Genomic DNA, 20,926 nt, shown 5'->3' on the forward strand with positions numbered 1-20,926 from the left:
TTGAAGGGATCAGCTACTTGGAGAGACTAGCAGAGATACTACTTAGGGGAAAAAAGAAAAAGACTGATCATCACATTTCTTAGCCATATTCAGATATTCAGAATAAGCTTCCTCTTTATAAGTATTAGGGCCGAAAGCCACAGGTAGTTTGGAGGGTATATTCCATAAAAAAAAAAAACAAAAAAAAAACATGTAATGGTTAGCAAAAAATTTATTTGGATTTTGTTTAAAAACACTCAATTCCAGCATAACAACCTGAAAGGTCTTCTAAAGTTCATTCCTAACAAATTTTAAAAAGTTCTTAAGCCAACATTTTGTCTTTAAAACCACTCACACCCCCCACCCCACCACTTGCATGAAAACCAAGACTGACACATTCTCAGCTCAGCAACAAGGTGTTCAGTGTGCGGTCTTTTCAGTAACTCTGGATGCCTGAGAAGTTTCCTATAAATAAAAATATTAATGAACTGAAATTAACAGTATCAGTTATTTATCAATTGAAACTGAAGCTCTTCAATACAGTCAGTCACCACTGTATTAAATACGTATGAAAAAGGACTTTAAATTCAGATCAATATCTTTGACAATTTCATTTAGTCCTTGGCAGCAGAGGTTTTCTTCATTCTAAAAAGTCGACTGTACAGTACTTCAGGACAGGCTATTTGCACACCATTCAGTGTGATATGTGGATTTTACAGTTCATAGAAAAATAGAAATACAAAAGAGTGAAAACAAAACAGAACTAAGCAATTGTACTAAATGGTACCAATTTCAACTCCAACATCACGGTGTTCTATTTTTGTTTGTTTTTTCCCCCCCCACGTCCAATTTGGCCAAATTCTGTTCAAAGAAAATCACTGTCGTCCAGCTTTTCCATTCTCTGTCGTTTCCATCCTGAAATGGCAGAAGACAACTGGTAAGGATCATCACTGTTAATACAATCAACAGACTAAGAAAAAAAAATGAAATAAAAGTTGCAAGTTTTGTTTTATAAACTTTGCATATTTTAATCCTCAAAAGTGTAAGCAGTCTTTTTAATGCAAATAAACTATTCATCTGTATTGTATTTGACTACTGCTTGAGTAGTAGTGATGCATTTATTGATACAAACCCATTTTCTTCTTTCAGATGTTGGTACAGCTCAGCTTTGTTGTTGACAGAGTTCAAACGACCAATAAATTCTTGGTGCTTCCTAGAATTGGCCGTATTAATCCTGTTGCTCCATAAAGACAGCAAGGACATTGGCCCTAAAATTGCATGCAAAAAATAGGTAAAATCTGTAATTCAATGATTTATAACAAAGTGATTTAATTCTGTATTCCTAAAGCATTATAAAGTTTCTGAAGATTTTACAGACTTTGGTAGTACAGCATATTCAAAACACTAATATTAAAAAGCCTTACAATATAGACCACATAAGTATGATACACACAGAGTTACAGCAGTTGAGTTGCTGCTTTATAGGAGATTGACTTTGCTTCACGAGCAGCATCATAACACCAACTCAGCCATTACGGCAGACAGTAGCAGCTCAACAAGGAAAAGAAGCCAGTGAAAAATGTCCCTTTCAACAACTACACAGTTTGGCATGTCTACATTCATTAGTCAGCAAGAGACAGCTGTTTCTGATATCCACTCTCAAATGTTTCTGTCAGAGTACCACAGCTAGCACCAGCAGAAATCTGTCCTTGTCCCTTGTCAATTCAACTGCCTATCTTTTAAGTGACACAGTATCTTGGAGTCTCTCTTTTGACACTGACTTGGTAAATACATGTGTTAACCTTAACAAGAGCTTCTCAGCATTAATTAAAAATTCTCTTCACTAATTCAGCTTTTACTCCAGGCCTCATTACTTTAGGGAAAGAGACTAATATACAAATTTTCAAGTGAAAAAATCTGTCACAATCCTTCTGTTTTACCTTTTGCCTTTTCTACTACAGGCATTTCGTCCATTGTTATGAGAGGCTTTTTGTTGGGGGGCTCGGGAGAATCAGGGGAATCTTTTATAACTTCTGCTTCTGCTAGTTCTTCTTTTTCACGGTCCAAGAGACCTTTCAACCTTTGGGGAGAGGGAAGGAAAACAATGAAGGAAGATACACTACAGCAATATCTATTATTTCCTGACATTTCCGTACTCCTCAAGTGACCCACAACCCACATCATGTGGTTTCTTCTGACTGCTTGTCAAACTGGGAAACTTGGAAAAACTAGCCAAATAGTCCTCTGGAAGACTTAAGGGAAAGACCTTAAAATATATTTTCACCTCCTTTTAAATATTTATATCATACTCATTGAGGCAGTCCTTCTGTCAAAACTAAAAATGATCAACCAACAATGAATATACAGAATGCCACACAGAATTATTATTTTTTTTAAATATGATCCAGGTTTATATTCTATATCAAATTGCTATAATCTCAGCCCTTGCTTTGCTTCACCTGTCAAAGCAAAAGTAGCTGTAGAAATGGATTTGATCATAGGCAGAAAGGCAAGAAGATCATCAGCACAGTGACAATTACATAAGTCAAAGAGTCCATCCTCCTAAGCAATCCTAACATGTACAAAACTATACATTAAAAAAAAAAGCTTAGTAATGCAAGGTGTTTTGGACCTCTTTAGAATAAGTAGTTTGAAAGAAGAAAACCAGATCCTCAACTGCTTCAGAAGTTAGAATAATTAAAATCAATTATAAACTGTAGGTGCAAGGACAATCTTTGATGTTCAACCAGAGACCAGTCTAATTTGGATACACCCAAACAACTACCATTCAAATGACTGAAAAAAATTGTGACTAGACAGTTGATTTCATGTTCTAATATTCCTACAGTATCCTAAGTGTTGTAGTTACAAAGTGTAAAGCCCTGCTAAGTTGTCAGCAACTTGTCCGAGAACCATATTTGTAAAATATTTTTACATTGCAAATCTGATAAGCAGGCACTGTAATAACACAGATGTTTTTCCAGCTTATCAATGGCAACTGATAAAAAAGCCTGTGATCCACAATCATTGTTTATGCTTTTAATTTGATTTGTTGGTAAGCCACAGTTAAAACCATTTTACAGCAGTTCTCTCGAAGAGCATCATGACAAAGATTATTATGTTTAGTTTAGAAACTTTACCTTTCTGATTCTTGCCATGGCTTATCTGTTTCATAGTCCTTTCCTGACTTCTCTGACTTGTCTTCTTTATCTTCCCTCTTTCTGCCTCGTTTCTTGCGTTCTTCTTCTTCTGGGGGTTTGCTTCTGCAAGCCATCAAACACTCCAAGACCCGCTGGTGTTTATCAGAGTTGCCAATGTGTGCTCGTACCAGAGTTTCCAATTCATTCCACATAATCCGATACTGTTCATCTCTAAGCAAGAGTAGGAAAAGCAGAACTGTATATAGGATAATCCAAATCATTAATCTACTGAATAGCTAAATTAAAGACCGTTATTTTTGTGTTATGCTGTTTTGATTTTATTTTATTTATCCCCTGAGCTCTCTCCTTCAAGTGAAGATCCACCCACACCTTAGATTGTTCCATCCTTGTAATTCATGGAACCACATCACGTGATCTTTCTCCATTAACATTCAGAGTTCAGTTTAAGTTGAAACATAAATACTGATTGCACTGACAGCAGTTTCTTAACTTTCTGCCAAAAGTTACTTCTAAATTCAGTCAACTGTTTGCTAACCAGCAAGTTAAGCAATATTAGGATATGCAGATGACCACTCAAGTACTGGAACACTTATGATTTATTTAAATCTTTGCATAAAAAACAAAAATCAGGAATCTCATATTGGTTAACTGTAAATAACTTCCAGGTGCCTGGTGATCTGTTGCAGACTAATTTCTTTAAGTTAATTCTTGGAATTACAACGTATGTGTATGTCACCATTGGAACAACAGATAAATGGAAATCCTATGCAGATTTTAGAAGGAGCTATATTTTAAATTGTAATTTTAAATCCTATATTTTAAGTAACAGTTTCAAAGTTATTCAACTATTCTAATAATTCGGTTTTATACTGCTGTTTACCATATTCTCAAGTTCCCCTTTTTAGTCATTTGACATTATTCCACTTTTTCCTCCCATAGCTTGTCACCTTCCTCGATGGTTATTTTTGTATTCACATTTAACATACCTCACAATTTTTCAGTAATAAAATAACTTCTGTTTCCTAACACTCAGCACAATCACTGTCCCTAAATGGTGCGAGCAAAGTACTTGCAGCATTTGTATATCATTTTGTATACTCCTTATTACCTTTGGCCACACTTTAAAAGCATGTATGAAAACAATGTAAATAATATATTTTCTGAGAAACATCCAACAACAACAAAAATATTTGTATTTAACCTTTTAGGACCCTTTCCTCTGGTACCAACTGTTGAAATTGGCAGCGGATCATTTTTCCTCTCCATATCTACCAAATTGTATATTGTTTTTTGACAATTCAATACATCCTCATCTGTCATTGCTTCTTTTACAATCACACTGGCTAATGGCACTACCTGCAATACAAAACATAAGTTAAGAATGGGAAGTCTATATATTGCAGGAAATTAGCAGGAAGAAGAAAAAGCAGTTTGTGTAACCATGGAACAATACAAAACAAAAATACTACATTCTCTCCTGAATTTAATAGTAACACTGAGATATAACCACATGCATGCTATGCTATCTTTACCCATAGCAACTCAGCAGCTCAGTAGCTAAGCCAGTTTCAAATACAGCACTCAACTTAGATTAAACAGTTATAATTAAGTACATTAAGTACTGAAGTTAAAAACAAATCTTCAAATAAACTCATTTTGTGACAAATGATTTATCGTAGAGTTAGTACTTCCATCAAGTAGCAGATTCAGACTTACTCTAGACCAGAAGAAAAGTTTACACACCCAAGATTACTTACAGCTTGCATGTTGAAGATGGTAGTCTGAGAAATAATCATAGGCCAGTAACGAGTATGTTTCTCTAATTGATCTTTTGCACGTTCCAATGGAATTTCAAGACTTCCATCGATCTTATATCTGGGTTCTAGAAAAGGAGTTAATCGGTTTTCCCTCATAAATTCACCAAAATCCTAATGATAACCAAACAAAATAAAGTTAGGAATTTCTCTAACAAAGTAACTTTCACTGAATGGGTGAAACAGCATACTCTTGCTATCATTAACTGTGTACCACCATCACTAAACCTGACTCCAACACCCACAGCCCTGTTTCTAGCTTTCAAATTTGTGACGTTCTTTGAGGTGAAATTCATAACAACAGGGGTTAAAAACTGCCATGAAGTTTTTAATGAGAAGGTCTTCTGGACATGTAAGGTATTTTGTGTGTGGTAAGAAGCTTTACTATGTTTTTCTGGAAGTCACTCCTGCTTACATACAGTAGATGCAAAGGAAGTGTTAAAAAAAAAAAATGCCAGCTTACTCTCTGTTCTATAACCAGAGTTCAAAGCTGACAACTTCATCTTTCCTACTTATTTTACAATTCATTCACGCACAATCAAGCCTTCCAATAATGACCATGATACAATTCTCTGTGTACCCAGCCCACACTAAAACCTTGCCAGGAAAATGCTGTTTCAGAATCAAAACAAAGTTTAGATATGGATAGTGCATAAAGCAGCAAAGTGTTTCCTCAGCATGGAAAGGATTCTATGAAGCACACGTGACAATAAGCAGATGTTCTATTCTGTTAATTATACATCAATGTATACAAAGAAAATCAGATCATGATGTCATGTAAACCACACCCCAGATCTCCAAAACACACACTAGAATTTCCCATACACAACACCCATTGCACTGCATCTCGTCATCAATGTGAAAACCAACTATAAGAAGAGTCTTACTGTAATCCGGTAGTCAGTAACTCTCCCACCACAACCTTCACTAATTGATGGGGGATCTTCTAGAATTGATCGTGAGCTGCTTAATACATGCAGAAAAATTTCTCCTCCATGGCTGCTGAGCATGTGACTAATGACTTTAGAGCCAGACTTGCGTGGCTGTTCCAACAAAACAGAACGACCTGTTGGAAGTGAGATCAGCTTCATTAGCTACCATGTATTGCAATTTTGAATTAAAGAATACACACACACACACACGTAGGTTTGTACCAAGCTATTAAGACTTTGAATCTATTTCAGTTGTGTTTTGACCTTGATGAGCAAGAAGCTGTTTCAAGCTTTTACTCTATTTCCTTGAACAATACAGTAAGCTTTTAAATCTTACACAGAACAGCTGAAAGGCCCCCCCTCCTGGGAACACATTACTGCTTTCTAAGCAGGACATTATTCCTAGGAAAAATAAGTATTTAGACATTAACATGGTACACTGTGTATGAATGGCTTGTTATTTTTAGTCAAAGATAATGTCATATACTTAACCATTATCTTGCTCTACTGCAGAAACTCATTAAGAGCATCTTCTATAAAGAAACAACACAAACCCACTCAAGCATAAAAGGTATCCATTTATTCTATTTTTAATGCTTAAAACAGGTACAACTTTCCAGTCACACATTAAACTGGCTGACTTACTTTCATGAAAATACACTAAACAAAGAGGAGTAATCTCCAAATAGTTTTTTTGTTACAAGGAAGCAGAAACAGAAGACTAGAAGGGAGTGTTTACTTAAAATATACTATCAGTTTTAGTTCCAACTATTTTTACTAATCAAAGTGCTTTTCTAGTACAGAATCTTTAGAAAAAAATATATGAAATAACTCCCCTGGTAAAAAAAAAAAACACATCCATTAAAAGGATGCTCATAATGCAGCCTTTTTTTTTTTTTTTTGCTTACATGTAAAGAAACACATACAATTAAAGCTGACTATATACCCCTAGCATTATGATAAAGGATATCATCACCTACTGAAATAAATATTTCCTACTAAACAAGATATAATGTATTCTACATTTGGATTCAGTAAAGGACTTTCAGAATTCAGTATTTGCTCTCTACTATACCTCTTTCCTCTTATTTCCACATACTTATATGACACGTTAACACACTCAGGATTTTCACAGTATATAGACATACCCCTTTTGTACAGGCTGAAAAACCTGTGGCAAGTTTTTATTAGCAGAGGTAGCCACTGTTAACAAAGCCCAGCAGCTGCACTACATCAGATCAGAGCCAACTCCAACCATCTCCTAAAGGGACCCACCATCACCAGAGCTAAACCATGAGCAATGCTGGGTACTCCCCTCTGGGACAGCATCCTTATAAAGAAAGGGAAAGACTGCTGCACAACAACAGCTGAGAGAGAGGAGCAAGAAATGTGAGCAACAGCCCTGCAGGTCAGTACAGAAAGAGAGCAGGAGGTGCTCTGGGTGCAGAGAAGTTCCCTGCCTGTGAGAGGCCCATGGTGCCTAGGCTATCCTCCTGCAGCTCATGGGTACCATGCAGAACAGATCTCCACATGCAACTCACAGAGGACCCCACTGAAGGTGGATGTGTCCTGAAAAAGGCTGCAGCCCATGAAGAGTCCTCAGAAGAGCAGGCTCTAGGCAGAAGCTGGGGCCTGAGGGGAAGAGCTCATGGTGGGGCAGGAGGCCATAGAGGGGACCAGTGCAGCCCTGAAGGTACAGAAGCCACACTGGAGCAGTGCTTGAAAAGTTGCAACCTGTGGAAAGTCCATGCAGGATCAGTTCCTTGTGCTGGAGCAGGGGAAGAGTGATCTTAAAGGAGCAACCAAGACTAAGTATTATGGGCTGAGTGCAACCTCCACTCCCCTGCATCAGTCAGGGAGAGGAGGCAGAATAAGGTGTAGGAAAAGAGGTGCTTTTAGTTCTCACTGCTCTGGTCTGTTAGACAAAAGCAATAAATTATATTTATCTGCCTACGAGGAGTCTGTTTTACCCTGAAAGTAGTAAGGGTGAGAGGATAATCCTTCAATTGTCTCAACCCATGAGTCTTTTCTCATCTGACTTCCACCCCATTCTGTTGAGGGGAACTGAAAGAGCAGCACAGTGAAGCAAAGCCACCACAATGTTCCATTTGCAGCATTAACAACTTTAAAATAATTAGCCAAGGACACAAACTTACCATTAAGGAGAAAGTTTGTAAGGCATGAAGACGGTCTGCTATTTACATCTACTGGTGAAATTCTGTATGCTCCAGTGCAGTAGTGTAATTCTGAAAAATGAAGGAGTAGAAAAGTTGAATCTAGTTCCACAAAGACAAAAACATGTCACATAATCAAAGAACAGGATGAGGCTGACATCGTTTCACCACTATTAAAACAAGATGCAATCAGCAGTGATGCATGCAGACTAAAAGGTAAAAACAACAGCAAGAACTACCTCCTTGCATAATTCTTATCAGTACATGAGGAGAACGACATCCAACACAAGTTAGAACAGCAGCTTGGTAAGATATCATGTTACCTACCTACACTATTTGTTCGAGGAGTACACCATTTTAACGTCACAGTTTCTTTAAATGCGCCCTCTCTGCTATTGCCACCTACGTGATTATCACCTGCAACATTGAGCCAGAAAAGTGTGCATCACAATGTGATCAAATATTGTCTTTGTAACACAAAAACTCAGCAAATAATTCTTGTTTTTTTAATTTAAGGTATAAAATATTTAATAACGTGATCGCATACAAGAAGTAATCTAATTAAGTCAGATATTTAAGAAGTGAAAGAAATCCCTACTTCACCAGCAGTACTTAAAATAATCAAAAAAATCAACAGCTTTTGAGTGGTTATAAAAAAGAAATGCAAGCAAACAAAACAGTGTAGCTCCAGAGTATGTTCCCAATATTCAACACTTAAAAAATCATAGATACATTTTGTTTTGCTCTGCAACAGCCTTTTTTCCTTTAAAAAAAAGCTTAAGACTTGAAAAGCATCCTCGATTTTCCACAGATGAATCAAAACCCTTAGCAAGCATTAAGAGTCCTTCTTTCAGGCTGATTAGTTTATGTACATACTGTATCTCAGCCTAAAATGAAACTGATCTAAAGGCACATTTGACAATTTGGGCTTTTGAGGGAAAATAAAATTTGTCCTATTATCCAGCATCTTTGCTGTGTTGAATTCAATTTGAACATATCAACATTTTTAAATTTTATTTATTTATTTTTTACAGGCCACAGGTGTTTAATCACAACTATTTTTGTATAACATCATACTGATAGCTGGTCTGGCAGACAGCAGCTGAAGGTATTAAAGCAGATATTATTAATACTAAAACAATAAATGTAACAGCCAAAATAATATGCATGAATCCACAATAATCTGAAAGTAATTGGATACATACACCAACATTCTATGTGATATGTTAGGATTTAGTCTAAGATTCTACGTAGGAATTTCTCTGGTTCCATATAATAAAGATTTCCTCAGAGAATATTTGTTTATCTGCTTACTGATCATGAAAGTAACCTGCAGTAGAGGCTTTTTCAATGACTAAGAGCTCAGTTAAAATAATTTGAATCCTTTTAGAAAAACCTCTCACAGAATAGATTAAGTCTTGCCTTTACACAAGCTCCCTAGCAACTTTGATAAAAAATAAGATATAATTAAATAATCAAATCTCCCTGTTCCTAGTACTTAGTACTGTTAGAAGATGGATTTTAAAAACAAGAAAAGGAACAAAAACTGACAAGATCTGATGAAAACAAACTGAAAGGGCATTGCAGCAGGAGTCTAGTTTCAGCTTCTACCAGCAGGTTTATTCCCTGAGCCTCTAGGTTTTACATAGGTATTTCTGAGCCTCAGCCTTAAAGCTCTGTACTTTCAACACGCATAGTAAGTTCAAGTCAGTCAGAATTCAGTATTGTAACATCTGATTTCTTCCCCCCCAGTCTTTAATCATAAGCTTAACTAGAAGAAAAAGAACAGTAATCATAAATGAGGGCATGCATTCTGTTCTGGAGGTAATGGTAGTCCTCTGAAGAGCAGAGGGGGAAAAAAAGTCCCCCAAAGCAGCTGCTTACTTACACACCAAATGTTTTCAAATTTGAGAAGAGAAATACCCACTGTTCCTTAAATAACAGGCAGATAACTCAGCTGTTAAAACATTATACTTCTAAGATGTTAAACCATCACCTTACTAATATGCTTTAAAGCCATGTAACTGAATAGTAAGAAATATCATAGTCAGTAACTAAATACATGTATTCCATACACACAGCAAGTCAGACTAAGACTTCTTATGACTCAGTGCCACTTAAAAAGTTACAAGTTACACTAAGAAATGAGAAAGCAGCCTATAGAAACTTCAAATGAGACTTCAGCATTTCAGAAGAGGGACATAGTAAGCATTCCACTAAACACTGGTAGACAGGGTGTTTTCAGTTGCTTGCTTCAGCCTTTAAGTACCACCAATACAGAATATTTTGCCTCACTTAATATATTAACAAAATGTAATCTGAAACACCTTCTGCAAAATTGTTCCCTCCCCCCATCCTCAGTCTCATAGACGTTCTTAAAAACTCACCCAAGAGTAACACTAGGCAATTCCAAGCTACAAAAACAATACTAGACATTTCAACACAGTGAGAAAGCTCAAAAGCAACTCAAGTTTTTCCAAAGCAATTACTGTCATAAACAGATCTACAGAATTATGTCAATTACTTAACAAACAGATTAAAAGCTCAATTGTTCAATAGCTTTTCACAAGTACTCAACCAACTCTTTTTTTACTTTCTGTAAAACCACCACACACCTGTCTCTCAGAGAGCATGCTTTTTATTCGGTAAGCTCAGTAAGAAGCTGAAGTGCCCCCTCACAAATCACACACAAAAATTCTAAAGGTACAAGAAACCTGCACTGATGAATTTGATCTGGTTTTGGAGTCTTTTATTATTACTTTATGATAGGCCTGTCAGGAATAAATCTTCAAAGCCAACATCACAAATCAAATTATTAGGCTGCAAGGAACAACTGAAGATATGCTATTTACAAATAAGGTTTCCCCTTACCTCTAATAATTAAGCCTGAAACTTGCATCAGTTCCAAACTCATAACCCCTGCTTGTAAATCCTTCTAGCATGCAAATGATTGAATAAACAAATTTAGAGAACTATTTCTACTTACCACTCTTTAAAAAGTCAACATGTGCTTCTTTGTGATGAAGAAGCTCCACATCATAGTTGGCTGATGTGTTAGCATGTTGTTCTTCCTTTAAAAGAGACAGGTAAAAACAATGCATACAATTATTTCCAACTAGCAGTCACTACTTTTATTTATAAATCATTGTGATGATTTGACATTTAGCTCTTACACCACAGGAAAACAAGTCTCCCAAGTGCATAAGACAACAATGGGATTGCAATATTGAGGAAACTGCTCTCTGATCTATTTAAAGATGCAGCCTTCTCATTCTTTAGAGAGTTTAAAAAAAGACTATTTGAAAAAAGACTAAACTTTCTTAATACAAGTGTCATGACAGTGTACATAGTGGAAGATGTAGACTTAAAATAGCTGTAATTAATTTTGCTTAAATTTATAACATTTAGGAAGCCTCACAAGAATCTAGAGCAAAAAAGCAGACTTTGAATGTATCACCATTTTCTTACACTTAGATGCATGGGGGGGGGAAAAAATTACTTTCAACTTCAAGTTGATGATCACTGCATCTTTAAACAGCAGCAACAGATCAGCAAAAATGGGAGAGTGATCCCACTAATTTATCAGAAGTTAAAAAAACCACAAACAAGGAACTCAACATAGTCTATTACTATAAGGACAAAGATAGAAGGGAGAGGCATACCAGCAGCACACAGATCAGATTATAGACAAGGTATTTGCAAACCTAGAAGTCACATTTATATGATGATCCATGTCAAAGTTCATTAAAAATTAATGTCTTGTGACATTTAATTCCATGTTTTAAATCCATATCAAATCACTATTTTTGAAAGACTTTCATAGAAAATGGCTGTTTTTCAAAGAATGCAATTAATAAGAATTGACAATATTAAAGCCTTCAATTGTTTTTTAAAAATAAGTCTGCCCTTACCCTTTGAATGCTTACTCTTTGCATCAGGAAGAAAGAGAATTGAAACAGAAAATTACTCTAAACTTAATATTTAAATACTTAATTGCACTGATTTCCCTCCCTGTAGTGATAAGAAATAAATAGGAACATAAACAACTTTGTTCAAACTTAAATTTAATAGCTTCCCCAAATAGATTATATCCCATCCTCGTCTTTCTGGTTTACAGACATTCAGAATGGAAATCCTTCTGGAAAGCCTTTAGCCAAAAACCAGCTGTTAGTTACAAACACCTTTATTATTTAGTAGGCATGACAATCAGACAGAGGAAAGAGTCACTATGCCACTAAAATGCACAAGGGTCAAGAATATCTAATAACACAACTAGAAAAAGACAAGAGAATCACAAACAAAGTAACTTGAGGCAAATAAGATAGTATTTATATGAAGTAATACAAACAGAACTGAAATAACACTTGTATTGCTACATCAAAAATTGAGATCCAGCAATACATTTTGTTCTGTGATCTTTCTTTACATTCTTCCCTTACTTTACTTTTACTAACCTGGTCACAAACATTAAATGTGGGCTAATAAAAAAGAAAAAGAAACAAAAAATGATATGGAGAGAAAAAACAATGTAAAAAAATCAATTAAAAAAAAAAAGCAAATAAGTTTAGAAGCAATACAGCAAGCTAACAAAGTAATAGACACGATATTACCTTCATAGGAATGTTGGTTATTGTGGTTGAAGCCAGATCAAAGTGTTGCTGTACTAAAACATTCAGTTTTGTAGCTAAATGCCGTCCTGCACGGACACTGTGCACTTCACTGGTTAAAACAGGTGAAAGCTACAACAAATTGATAGAGAACACACAGTGTTAATGGATTAGACTCCAGTATCATAGAACAATATAAAACACTTGAAACACTAAACTCAGAACATTTAGACCATTAAATTCAATGAGAAAGAAAACCATCACGGAAAGTTACAAAGGGAAAAAGAAAAATTGCTTCTTTTGCAGAATTCTGCAGATTGTGTCAGTTGCTACCGTTGCAGTTTCTGCAACATGTCACAAATTAAAAGCATGCTAGGAACTCTGACTCATTGGCTGTTAATAGGAAGGATTAGTACCAGGACATGGGAAAAGAACCCTCTTTCCAGAGCTGGCATTTCCCTCTTTTACCTACTGAGTAACAGGTGAAAAGCTCTCTGTAACTATCTGCATGTTAGACATAAATAAAACCACAAGCTGTAAGTTGCATTTGATTTTTCAAGTAATGACACTGCTCATTTTTTAAAGCCCCAAACCAATGATTGTCTTACAAAGGACAGATGTAATCATTTATACAGCTCTGCTTTTTTTTTTTTTAAAAAAGCATGACTAGTGAGTATTTCTGAACAGCATTTCAGAACACTAGCTGTATTCTCTTTTCACTTGTGAAGTAGGATGCAAGACTAGATGCCTTTTGTGTTAAGACCAAGACATCTTCCTTGCATTCTTTTCTTAAATCAGTACGTTACAAAATCTTTTGCACACGTTTGCATACAGGTTCATATGGCATACATTTTTGCTACAACTGAAATGTTCTGATATGCATCATTTTATTGTTTTATTTCATGATTTTTCATGTTTTTGTAGAGTACTTTAAAAGAACTGATGAACTTCAAATACTCTATATTCCTGTGATATATTACCACTTCCTTTGGAAGCAGACATGCCTTTCAAGGCTTTTCACTATAAGGGCACTGTGTTGGTTAGCACCTGACTACACAGATCAAAGCATCATTTCGGAGTCATGAGAAAAATCAGTCAGCAGTTAAATCATAATGCTTCAGCCTGGATGACATGGAACACCATGCAGAGCAATACCAATGTAATTTAGCAGATACATGTCAGAACATGCTGCTAGCTAGCAATTCAAGCAGGCCTTCTATAGAATAGTAATTCAACTCATCCATCCAACACACCAAGTAGTTGGTGGTTTTCCATTCAATTCCTTCTCAAAAGAGAAATCAAAACAAACGTTCTCTCATCCTACAGCATTTACTTCACAAAAAAAAAAAAAGCATGAATTATTACTGCAAGAAATAAAAAGTATGAGACCATATACGCTTGCACACACACAAAGAAAACATGGCAATATGCAAGCTGTCAACTTTTCAAAGAATTGTCACCTGTATTTCTTCCTATGCCCGGGGCCCAAAGCCTTAATGAGCCTTAACTGCATTGCCTATTGGAGTCTGACAGTATTCCTAATACTGCAACACATTTTCTCATTTTAAGAGCTTTACCTCTTTTTTAGGACGATCTGAAACAAGGCTGTCTTCACCAACCGGGTACGTGTGGATTAAGACCAATTCACATTTCTGGATCTGCATCAGGCTTGAAAATAAAAACATTCTATTTTACCTACAGGGCAGCAAAAAGTATATAAAAAAAAAGTATCTCACAGAAACTACATCTTGAGAGATCCATCTGACCAAAAGAACACAGAATCCCAGTGGTACAATACACAGTTTCTAGAAAATGCTTTCAGAAACAAAGCTACATAAATGATATTCAAAAGCCTATTTCAAAATAAAGTATCAGAATGAGCACTTATGCATCATGCCTAGCTCTTCAGTTGCTACATTTATTTATTTATTTTACAGATAAATGAAGCAGATTTTTTACCTGTGTCCTATTTACCTTCATTGTCTGAAAATAGACACTACAGAGGGTTTGTCTCAGCAAGTGTGCCTGCAAGTGTTAATGGGGGCATTCTGGTGAACATGGGGCTATGTCAATATCATGTTTATCTCCTAACACAGCTGGAAACCTGGAAAGATTGAGATGCTGTCTTGCATCAGTTGCTACAGCAATGTATGAAAAATTATATTTTAGGAAGAAATTATTTACAGTGAGGGTGGTGACACACTGGAACAGGTTGCCCAACGAGGCTGTGGATGTCCCCTTCCTGCAAGCACTCAAGGCCTGGCTGGATTGGGCTTTGAGCAATCTGGTCTAGAGAGGCGTCCCTGCCTATAGCAGGGAGCTGGAACCAGATGATCTTAAAGGTCCCTTCCAACCCAAATCATTCCATTATTCTATGGTAGGTCACCCTTTACAATGGACTCAGCACTTGATTCCCTGACACTAGTGTCCTTCAGACACATAGCTGCTGCAAATGCAGTTTCCTAAATATAGCTTCTGCTATATAAATGCCTATGGAGCAATCAAGGATAGAATCTCAAGCTACAGTATACTTTGCACAGTAACATACAATTCCTGCACCAAACAGTTCACTGCTTAATTAGACAAAGCATATGGTAGAAAAGTGGCAGAAGGAGATTAAGAGATTCCTTTATCCCAAGGGAGCTATCAAGAAACACAGTAATTTAGAAATTTCAGTCTAAGAAATAGGGAAGTGAAACTAATTGGTTGTTTAAAGAAAGAATGCAGATGCACAACTGGTTAACTGTGCCTTCTTACAGAACTGTAACATCTTGTGTTTTATATAAAGATAAAAAGAGCAACCTGACAAAATATTGTCCTATGAGAATAAGGGATGATACATCAGCTTGGAACCCCTCTATTTCACAGCAGCATTCAAACCACTCATCAGAAAAGAGTTTTAGAAGTTACAGTCGTATTTCTTAAGAGAACACACCAGACACACATAGGGAAAAAAAACTGCTGAAAGTATACTCACTGATCTGAATTAGCTGCAAGCTTATTATGTTCATGAATGGTTTCCTGAACATAATCCTCAAGCATCCGAACATGACTGTCACTGGAGAGAAATGAATAGTTTTATGCAATATTATAAATCCTCTCTTTCAGAGCAACAAGCCACTACATACTTTTCTATTTAAAGTGAGAATTTTTCATTGGTTACTGTAGCACATCTCCATAAACAAAAGCATTAATAAGGCAAGAAATGATTTACTAAGAATATAACTACTTAGAGCATTAATTTACAGCAATCAATGAAATACTTCTAAAAAAATGTATGAAATCTACTTCTTGCTGTCAGAAGCAAGTGATAATACATACCTTTTTGCATTAGTAATACAGATTATTCTTCCTCTATTTCCAACACGTTCTGCATTCTCCATAAGCATGGTTCGAGCCTCGTGTTGGTATTCTGTTATTTTGCAAAGTGCTTCAACTGCAGCAACCAGCCCATGAAGTATACTGCAGCATTCTGGATCTGCCCGTGGATTAGGTGGCCCCACAGCTGCTAAGGCTGCCATTAACTGGATATAGGAATGACTGAAAGTTACTTCTAAAGGCATCTGTTAAAGAGTTCAGTTATGAGAAAAGTTACCATTATAACCTATTTTACATGTTATTTCACACTGACAGGAGAAAAGCAAACAGAGCAATAGAAGATCTGTATATGCTTCCAGACTTTGGAAAAACACTGAGCCCAAGTTACCCTATGCAGCTGATTTCCTATGCATTAACAAGGCTGTACAGTATAATATCATCATTTCTCATAGAAAAATACATAGCTATAATTGCAAGTTATATCCAATACCTATAAGAAATCCTTACTTTATCAACTGCAATTCACTTTTATTTTCTGAAAACTTGGGAAATTTAGTTGCTTCTTAAAGTAAGCTTTTCAGCAAATGAGCCCATTAGATATGAGCGACAGTGAGAATAAAGAATACAAATACAAATACTGTTCATACCTTCTTTTTAAGTTTATCTGCACAAACAAGTGTAAAATTCAAAAAGTATCACTAATTTACAGACAAAAGTGCATACCAAGCTAATTTCTTCATACCATTTATTTTAATATGATTTGATCCTGAAAGCTGCTCGTATTTCTAAACATTGCTGCTTATACAAATCACCCAACCTCCCAAGCTACTACTTACAATGTTACTATGTAACAATTTCAGACTACATTGATACACTAGCATTTTAATTCATAATACAAATACTGAATATAGAATAACTGAATGGTTTGGGTTGGAAGAGATGTTGAAGACTATGCAGTTGTAACCACCCTGCCACAAGGAGGGCTGCCACCCACTAGATACACATCTTTTCTTATGCTGGGGGCCCCAGGCCTGGATGCAGATAAGACCTCATGAGGGCAGAGCAGAGTGGAACAATCACCTCCTTCACTCTGCTGGCCATGTCACTTTTGGTGTAGGCCACCATACAGTTGGTCTTCCCAGCTGCAAGCACACACTGCTGGCTCACATCCAGCTTTTTTGTCCACCAGGACCTCAAGTCCTCCACAAGGCTGCTCCCAGTGAATTCTTCTCCCAGTCCGTACTCACGCCTGGGATTGCCCCAGCCCAGGTGCAGCACCTTGCATTTGGCCTTGTTGAACCTTGTGCCTTAACACAGCCTCCAGAATGATCTGTTCCACGATCTTTCCACACACACAGGCGAGGCTCACTTCCCTACTGAGAGTGTTTGGGTGACAAACAGGTGCCTCAGTGCTTCTCAACAAGAAGGCCCCAGTTACTTACACCCTTTGCTTTTTTTGTTGGCACTCGTACTAATAAGGCAGCTTACTGTGCCTAATAAGGCAGTTTACCAGCTTACTGTGGTTGTCCCTTCCAGTCTTTTGATTGTTTCCCATATCCCCTCTTGCTTTCAGCCCCAGAGCTGCATGTCTGTTACACAGGTACATTTCAGGGACAAAGGGCAGACTCTTCCTTTTGCTCCGAGCATAGATGATGTTGCTGTATCCATTACCTTGCATTTTATTGGAACCTATCTCCTGAGGGCTCAAAGCCAGTTTAGTTTCTTTCTCTTGCAGGGACTGAAGACAGTGCTGTCAGTCTGTCTGCATCACTGCACAGAATGACATCATTCTCTCTCAAAAAATTTCTGGATACTGCACTGCCTGATGATTTTCCTCATTCAATCTGGACACCTGCTCAAGAAGTTCACTGAGCTGGACACACTGGGAACCCCCCTCACCCCACCCTCAGTTCCTTGGGGGACTTCAGAAGCTGGAGCTTCCCACAACCAGAGCCCTGGGCAACAATCTTTGTACCTATGGGGCTCCCAATGCTGCTCCCAACCCAGCCCCTGGGTTGGGTTGTGCCAGCAGCCCCTGGCTGTTCTCTTCTCACCCTGGGGACTCCCCAGTTGCAGGACCTCTTCACCCCACCCCAGTCTCCACCCATTCACCTCCACCAGAACATGCCTGCATGGGAGGTGATCACCTTGGAGAGCAACTAGTAACACATCACAATTTGTTCTGTGATTAAACTGGACATTCAAAAAAGAACATCTACAATGCATACCTCTTGCAAGTTTTGGTCTTCTTGGGTCCAAGAATTCAAAACATGAGCTCCAGAATCACTCACAATGAAATTTACCTAAAAGCATTTTAAAAGTTCGCGTCAGAAAACAGTCAAATAAGATCATGGGTTATGGCTACCTCCCCAAAACTGAACTGACAAGGACTGCACCTCCTCCTTCAGATTAACTGATACCCTGCAGATGTATGCAATTACAAGCCAAACTAAAACTAAGACATGCACAAAAAGCACATGGTCCTGCTACATTCATAATATTACTTAGAGAGTAAATGATTAGCAACTTCTTACACAAACATCTGCTTTTAAGCCATCAAATCAACCTTGATACTGAGTTAGTAGTTCATGATATTAAGTTTTAATAAATAGGTAATATTTTCTGTAGAAAAATCTGTTAAGTTCAAGTACTGAAGTACAGCAAATTGGTCTCCTCATGTCATCACAGTAAACTACAGGGTAAATACTTAGCAAGCTCCACTCAACATCAGAGAGCAGAATACACTGTAAAGTTGGCAGAAACAGTCAAGGGGAAGAACATCTTCCATCTCGATTTCCAGTTTATATAGCACACAGTCTTCAGTCACGTTTTACATGAGTTGAGCATACACTTGATATAATCCCATGATAGGCCAAGACTGCAGTTTAAATTAAGCATAAGCTGTCTGAGAGCCAGGACACACAATCTACCAAAGCAGTGAGGCTGACATATCAAACCACTGAACTTGCAGTAGCATTTGTTAGTGTCAGTGTCAGGCAAAGCCTGGCTGCCTTCTGAAACAGGCTGTTGGCTGTCATTACTTTGCAGCACTATCACTGTTACAACATCTTATTTTTAAAAAAGGTGATTAGCCTCAGGAAATTTCCTAAGAGTTCACTCAATAATAAGGCAACATCAGGAACCAGAGGTTAATTGAAGAGCCACCAGGTATTTCTGCTTCTGAAGAACAGCTGCACCCTCTCACTTTTTCAAACTTGCTCTTAGAGATATCCCTCCTATTCCTATCCAATTCCTTGGAGTTGGTATTGAAAAGCCTGAAGTACTATACTACCAGGTATATATATTTAGAAGCAGAGTATGATATGCAGCAAGACCTCCCTCAAGTTTTTTGTTACCTTAAAACACTTCTCCCACTTTGCATAAAACATGCAAAGGTCCCAAAAATTAACATGTAATGGGATTCCAATGCTATTTAAAATAATTTAAAAAGCAATCCACTGTTTCAACAATACAAATATACTCGTAAGAAATCATACTTCAACTTCTAACAGCAGCAAACACCATTAAGCTTCATGAAAACATGGAAGTACCAATTAAGTTATTAAGTATCATGCAGAATTTGTAGAAAAACTTACCAGTTTCTTGAAAGGAAAAATGTCATACATTATTCTGCAGTACTCCATAGACGATTCCACTGAACAGGTCCATAGTGATTTTGATATGGGTGCTAGAGGTATGATTCCTTGGGTCCGGTTCTTTACTAACATATCAAATTCAACATGCTGTCTACAGGATTCTGCCATATATGGGCAGTGATCCACAACAAAAACAGTTTTATGAGACTCAGAGAAGATTTTCATTTTCTTCCTAAAACAGACAATGGAATTAGAAAAGGAAAAAAAAAAAAAGTAGGAGAGAAGCATATCACAGAACTACCGCGGGGTTTACATAGCAGAAAAATATCTTACTTAGAACACTGTAGAGGTTACCTCACACTATTTAGATTATACATTGCATCCATTAGCTGCAGTAACATCCTATTAGGTGCCAGGATGCACTATAAAAGTGCCTATATTAAGGCTATTTACATAGAGAGAAAAAGTATCTCAGCCCTTATGCTTAGCGTACTAGATGCCTCATTATTTCTATGTCTCCCAGGAGGAAAGATGCACTAAACGTGAAGGCAGACAGTTGAAAAATAATAATAACATACAGCACAACCTCCCTTCCGTGATTAAAAGGTACGTCTAAGCAAAAATCGTACAGAAACAGCACGCTAGCTAGAGCCTTCCTGCTAACAGTAACAGGAAAATATATATAGTCACGATTAGGCCGTGACAGAGCAGCAGTACCAAGGCTGGCAGGTTCACCTCCAGCCTTCGCTTTGCGCTTCTCAGTCAGAACGCGCGAAGACAGGAGAAGCACACGAGAAGGGCACAGCCGCGGCAGCGCCCGGCCCGCGGGGGAAGGGGCGCGCGGGCGGCGTCTCTTACTTGGGCCGGCTCCTGCGGTGCTGCAGCAGTCCCGGGCCTCCTCCGCGCCGCGCCCGGGCCCTGCCGCGGGCCCGCTCCGGGGAGGAGGGACAGGCCCCGCGGGGCGCCCTAGAGAGGGCCGGGCGCGGGCGCCTGCGGCCGGGCGGCCTCCATGCCCCTCCGCTCGCTTCCTCGGCGGCCGCCGCCGGCTCGGCGGGGAGCGCGGGGCCCGGCTCCGGCCTCCGCGCCCGGCGCCCGCGGGGGTGGGAGAAGCGGCCGCAGCCCCCCCCGCTCCGCCCACCCCTGAGGCCGCGAGACCCCCGCGCGGCCACTTACGCCGCTGGCGTAACGGCTCCCCCAGCGCTGGCAGGGGGAGCGCCTCTCCCCTCCTCACCCACTACCCCGCCGGCCCCGCCAGCCAGCAGGGCCCCGGCGGCGCGCCGGGGTCACGCAGCCCCCATGGCCCGAGCCGCCCGCCCCGCCGCGGGCCACCCTCCGCGGCCTCGCG

General features: G+C 38.3%; 1 protein-coding gene across 3 annotated transcripts; it reads right to left on the bottom strand.

Moving 5' to 3' along the window:
- Nucleotides 1-193: 193 nt before the first annotated feature.
- INTS13 (integrator complex subunit 13) lies at nt 194-20,919 on the bottom strand. Of its 3 annotated transcripts, none has more exons than XM_090146713.1 (17): nt 20,755-20,919; nt 19,582-19,813; nt 18,214-18,288; nt 15,989-16,230; nt 15,645-15,725; nt 14,245-14,335; nt 12,671-12,799; nt 11,047-11,131; nt 8,388-8,477; nt 8,043-8,132; nt 5,842-6,020; nt 4,898-5,068; nt 4,342-4,496; nt 3,120-3,350; nt 1,920-2,059; nt 1,112-1,247; nt 194-894 (listed from the first exon to the last, which is right to left on the bottom strand). In XM_090146713.1, exons 2-17 carry the CDS (start codon nt 19,804-19,806, stop codon nt 855-857), a joined length of 2,160 nt encoding a protein of 719 aa, XP_090002839.1. In that variant the 5' UTR covers nt 19,807-19,813; nt 20,755-20,919; the 3' UTR covers nt 194-854. The 3 variants fall into 3 exon arrangements, with proteins under 3 accessions (XP_090002839.1, XP_031453036.2, XP_090002832.1); XM_031597176.2 differs by lacking the exon at nt 20,755-20,919 and adding an exon at nt 20,440-20,595 and having other exon boundaries at nt 15,989-16,191; XM_090146706.1 differs by lacking the exon at nt 20,755-20,919 and adding an exon at nt 20,440-20,595.
- Nucleotides 20,920-20,926: the final 7 nt, after the last annotated feature.

This window comes from Phasianus colchicus, chromosome 1 (genome assembly GCF_987193195.1).
Source record: "Phasianus colchicus chromosome 1, bPhaCol1.hap1.1, whole genome shotgun sequence".
NCBI classification, from domain to species: Eukaryota; Metazoa; Chordata; class Aves; order Galliformes; family Phasianidae; genus Phasianus; species Phasianus colchicus.

Bases quoted from the DNA above. Each gene is read 5' to 3' on its own strand.
- INTS13 (XM_090146713.1), bottom strand. From the start codon at position 19,806: ATGAAAATCTTCTCTGAGTCTCATAAAACTGTTTTTGTTGTGGATCAC. The intron at 6,021-8,042 runs GTAAGTTTGTGT...CACTTCCAACAG, and splicing joins TACAAACTTTCTCCTTAATG to GTCGTTCTGTTTTGTTGGAA. The intron at 4,497-4,897 runs GTAAGTAATCTT...TTTGTATTGCAG, and splicing joins CCATCTTCAACATGCAAGCT to GTAGTGCCATTAGCCAGTGT.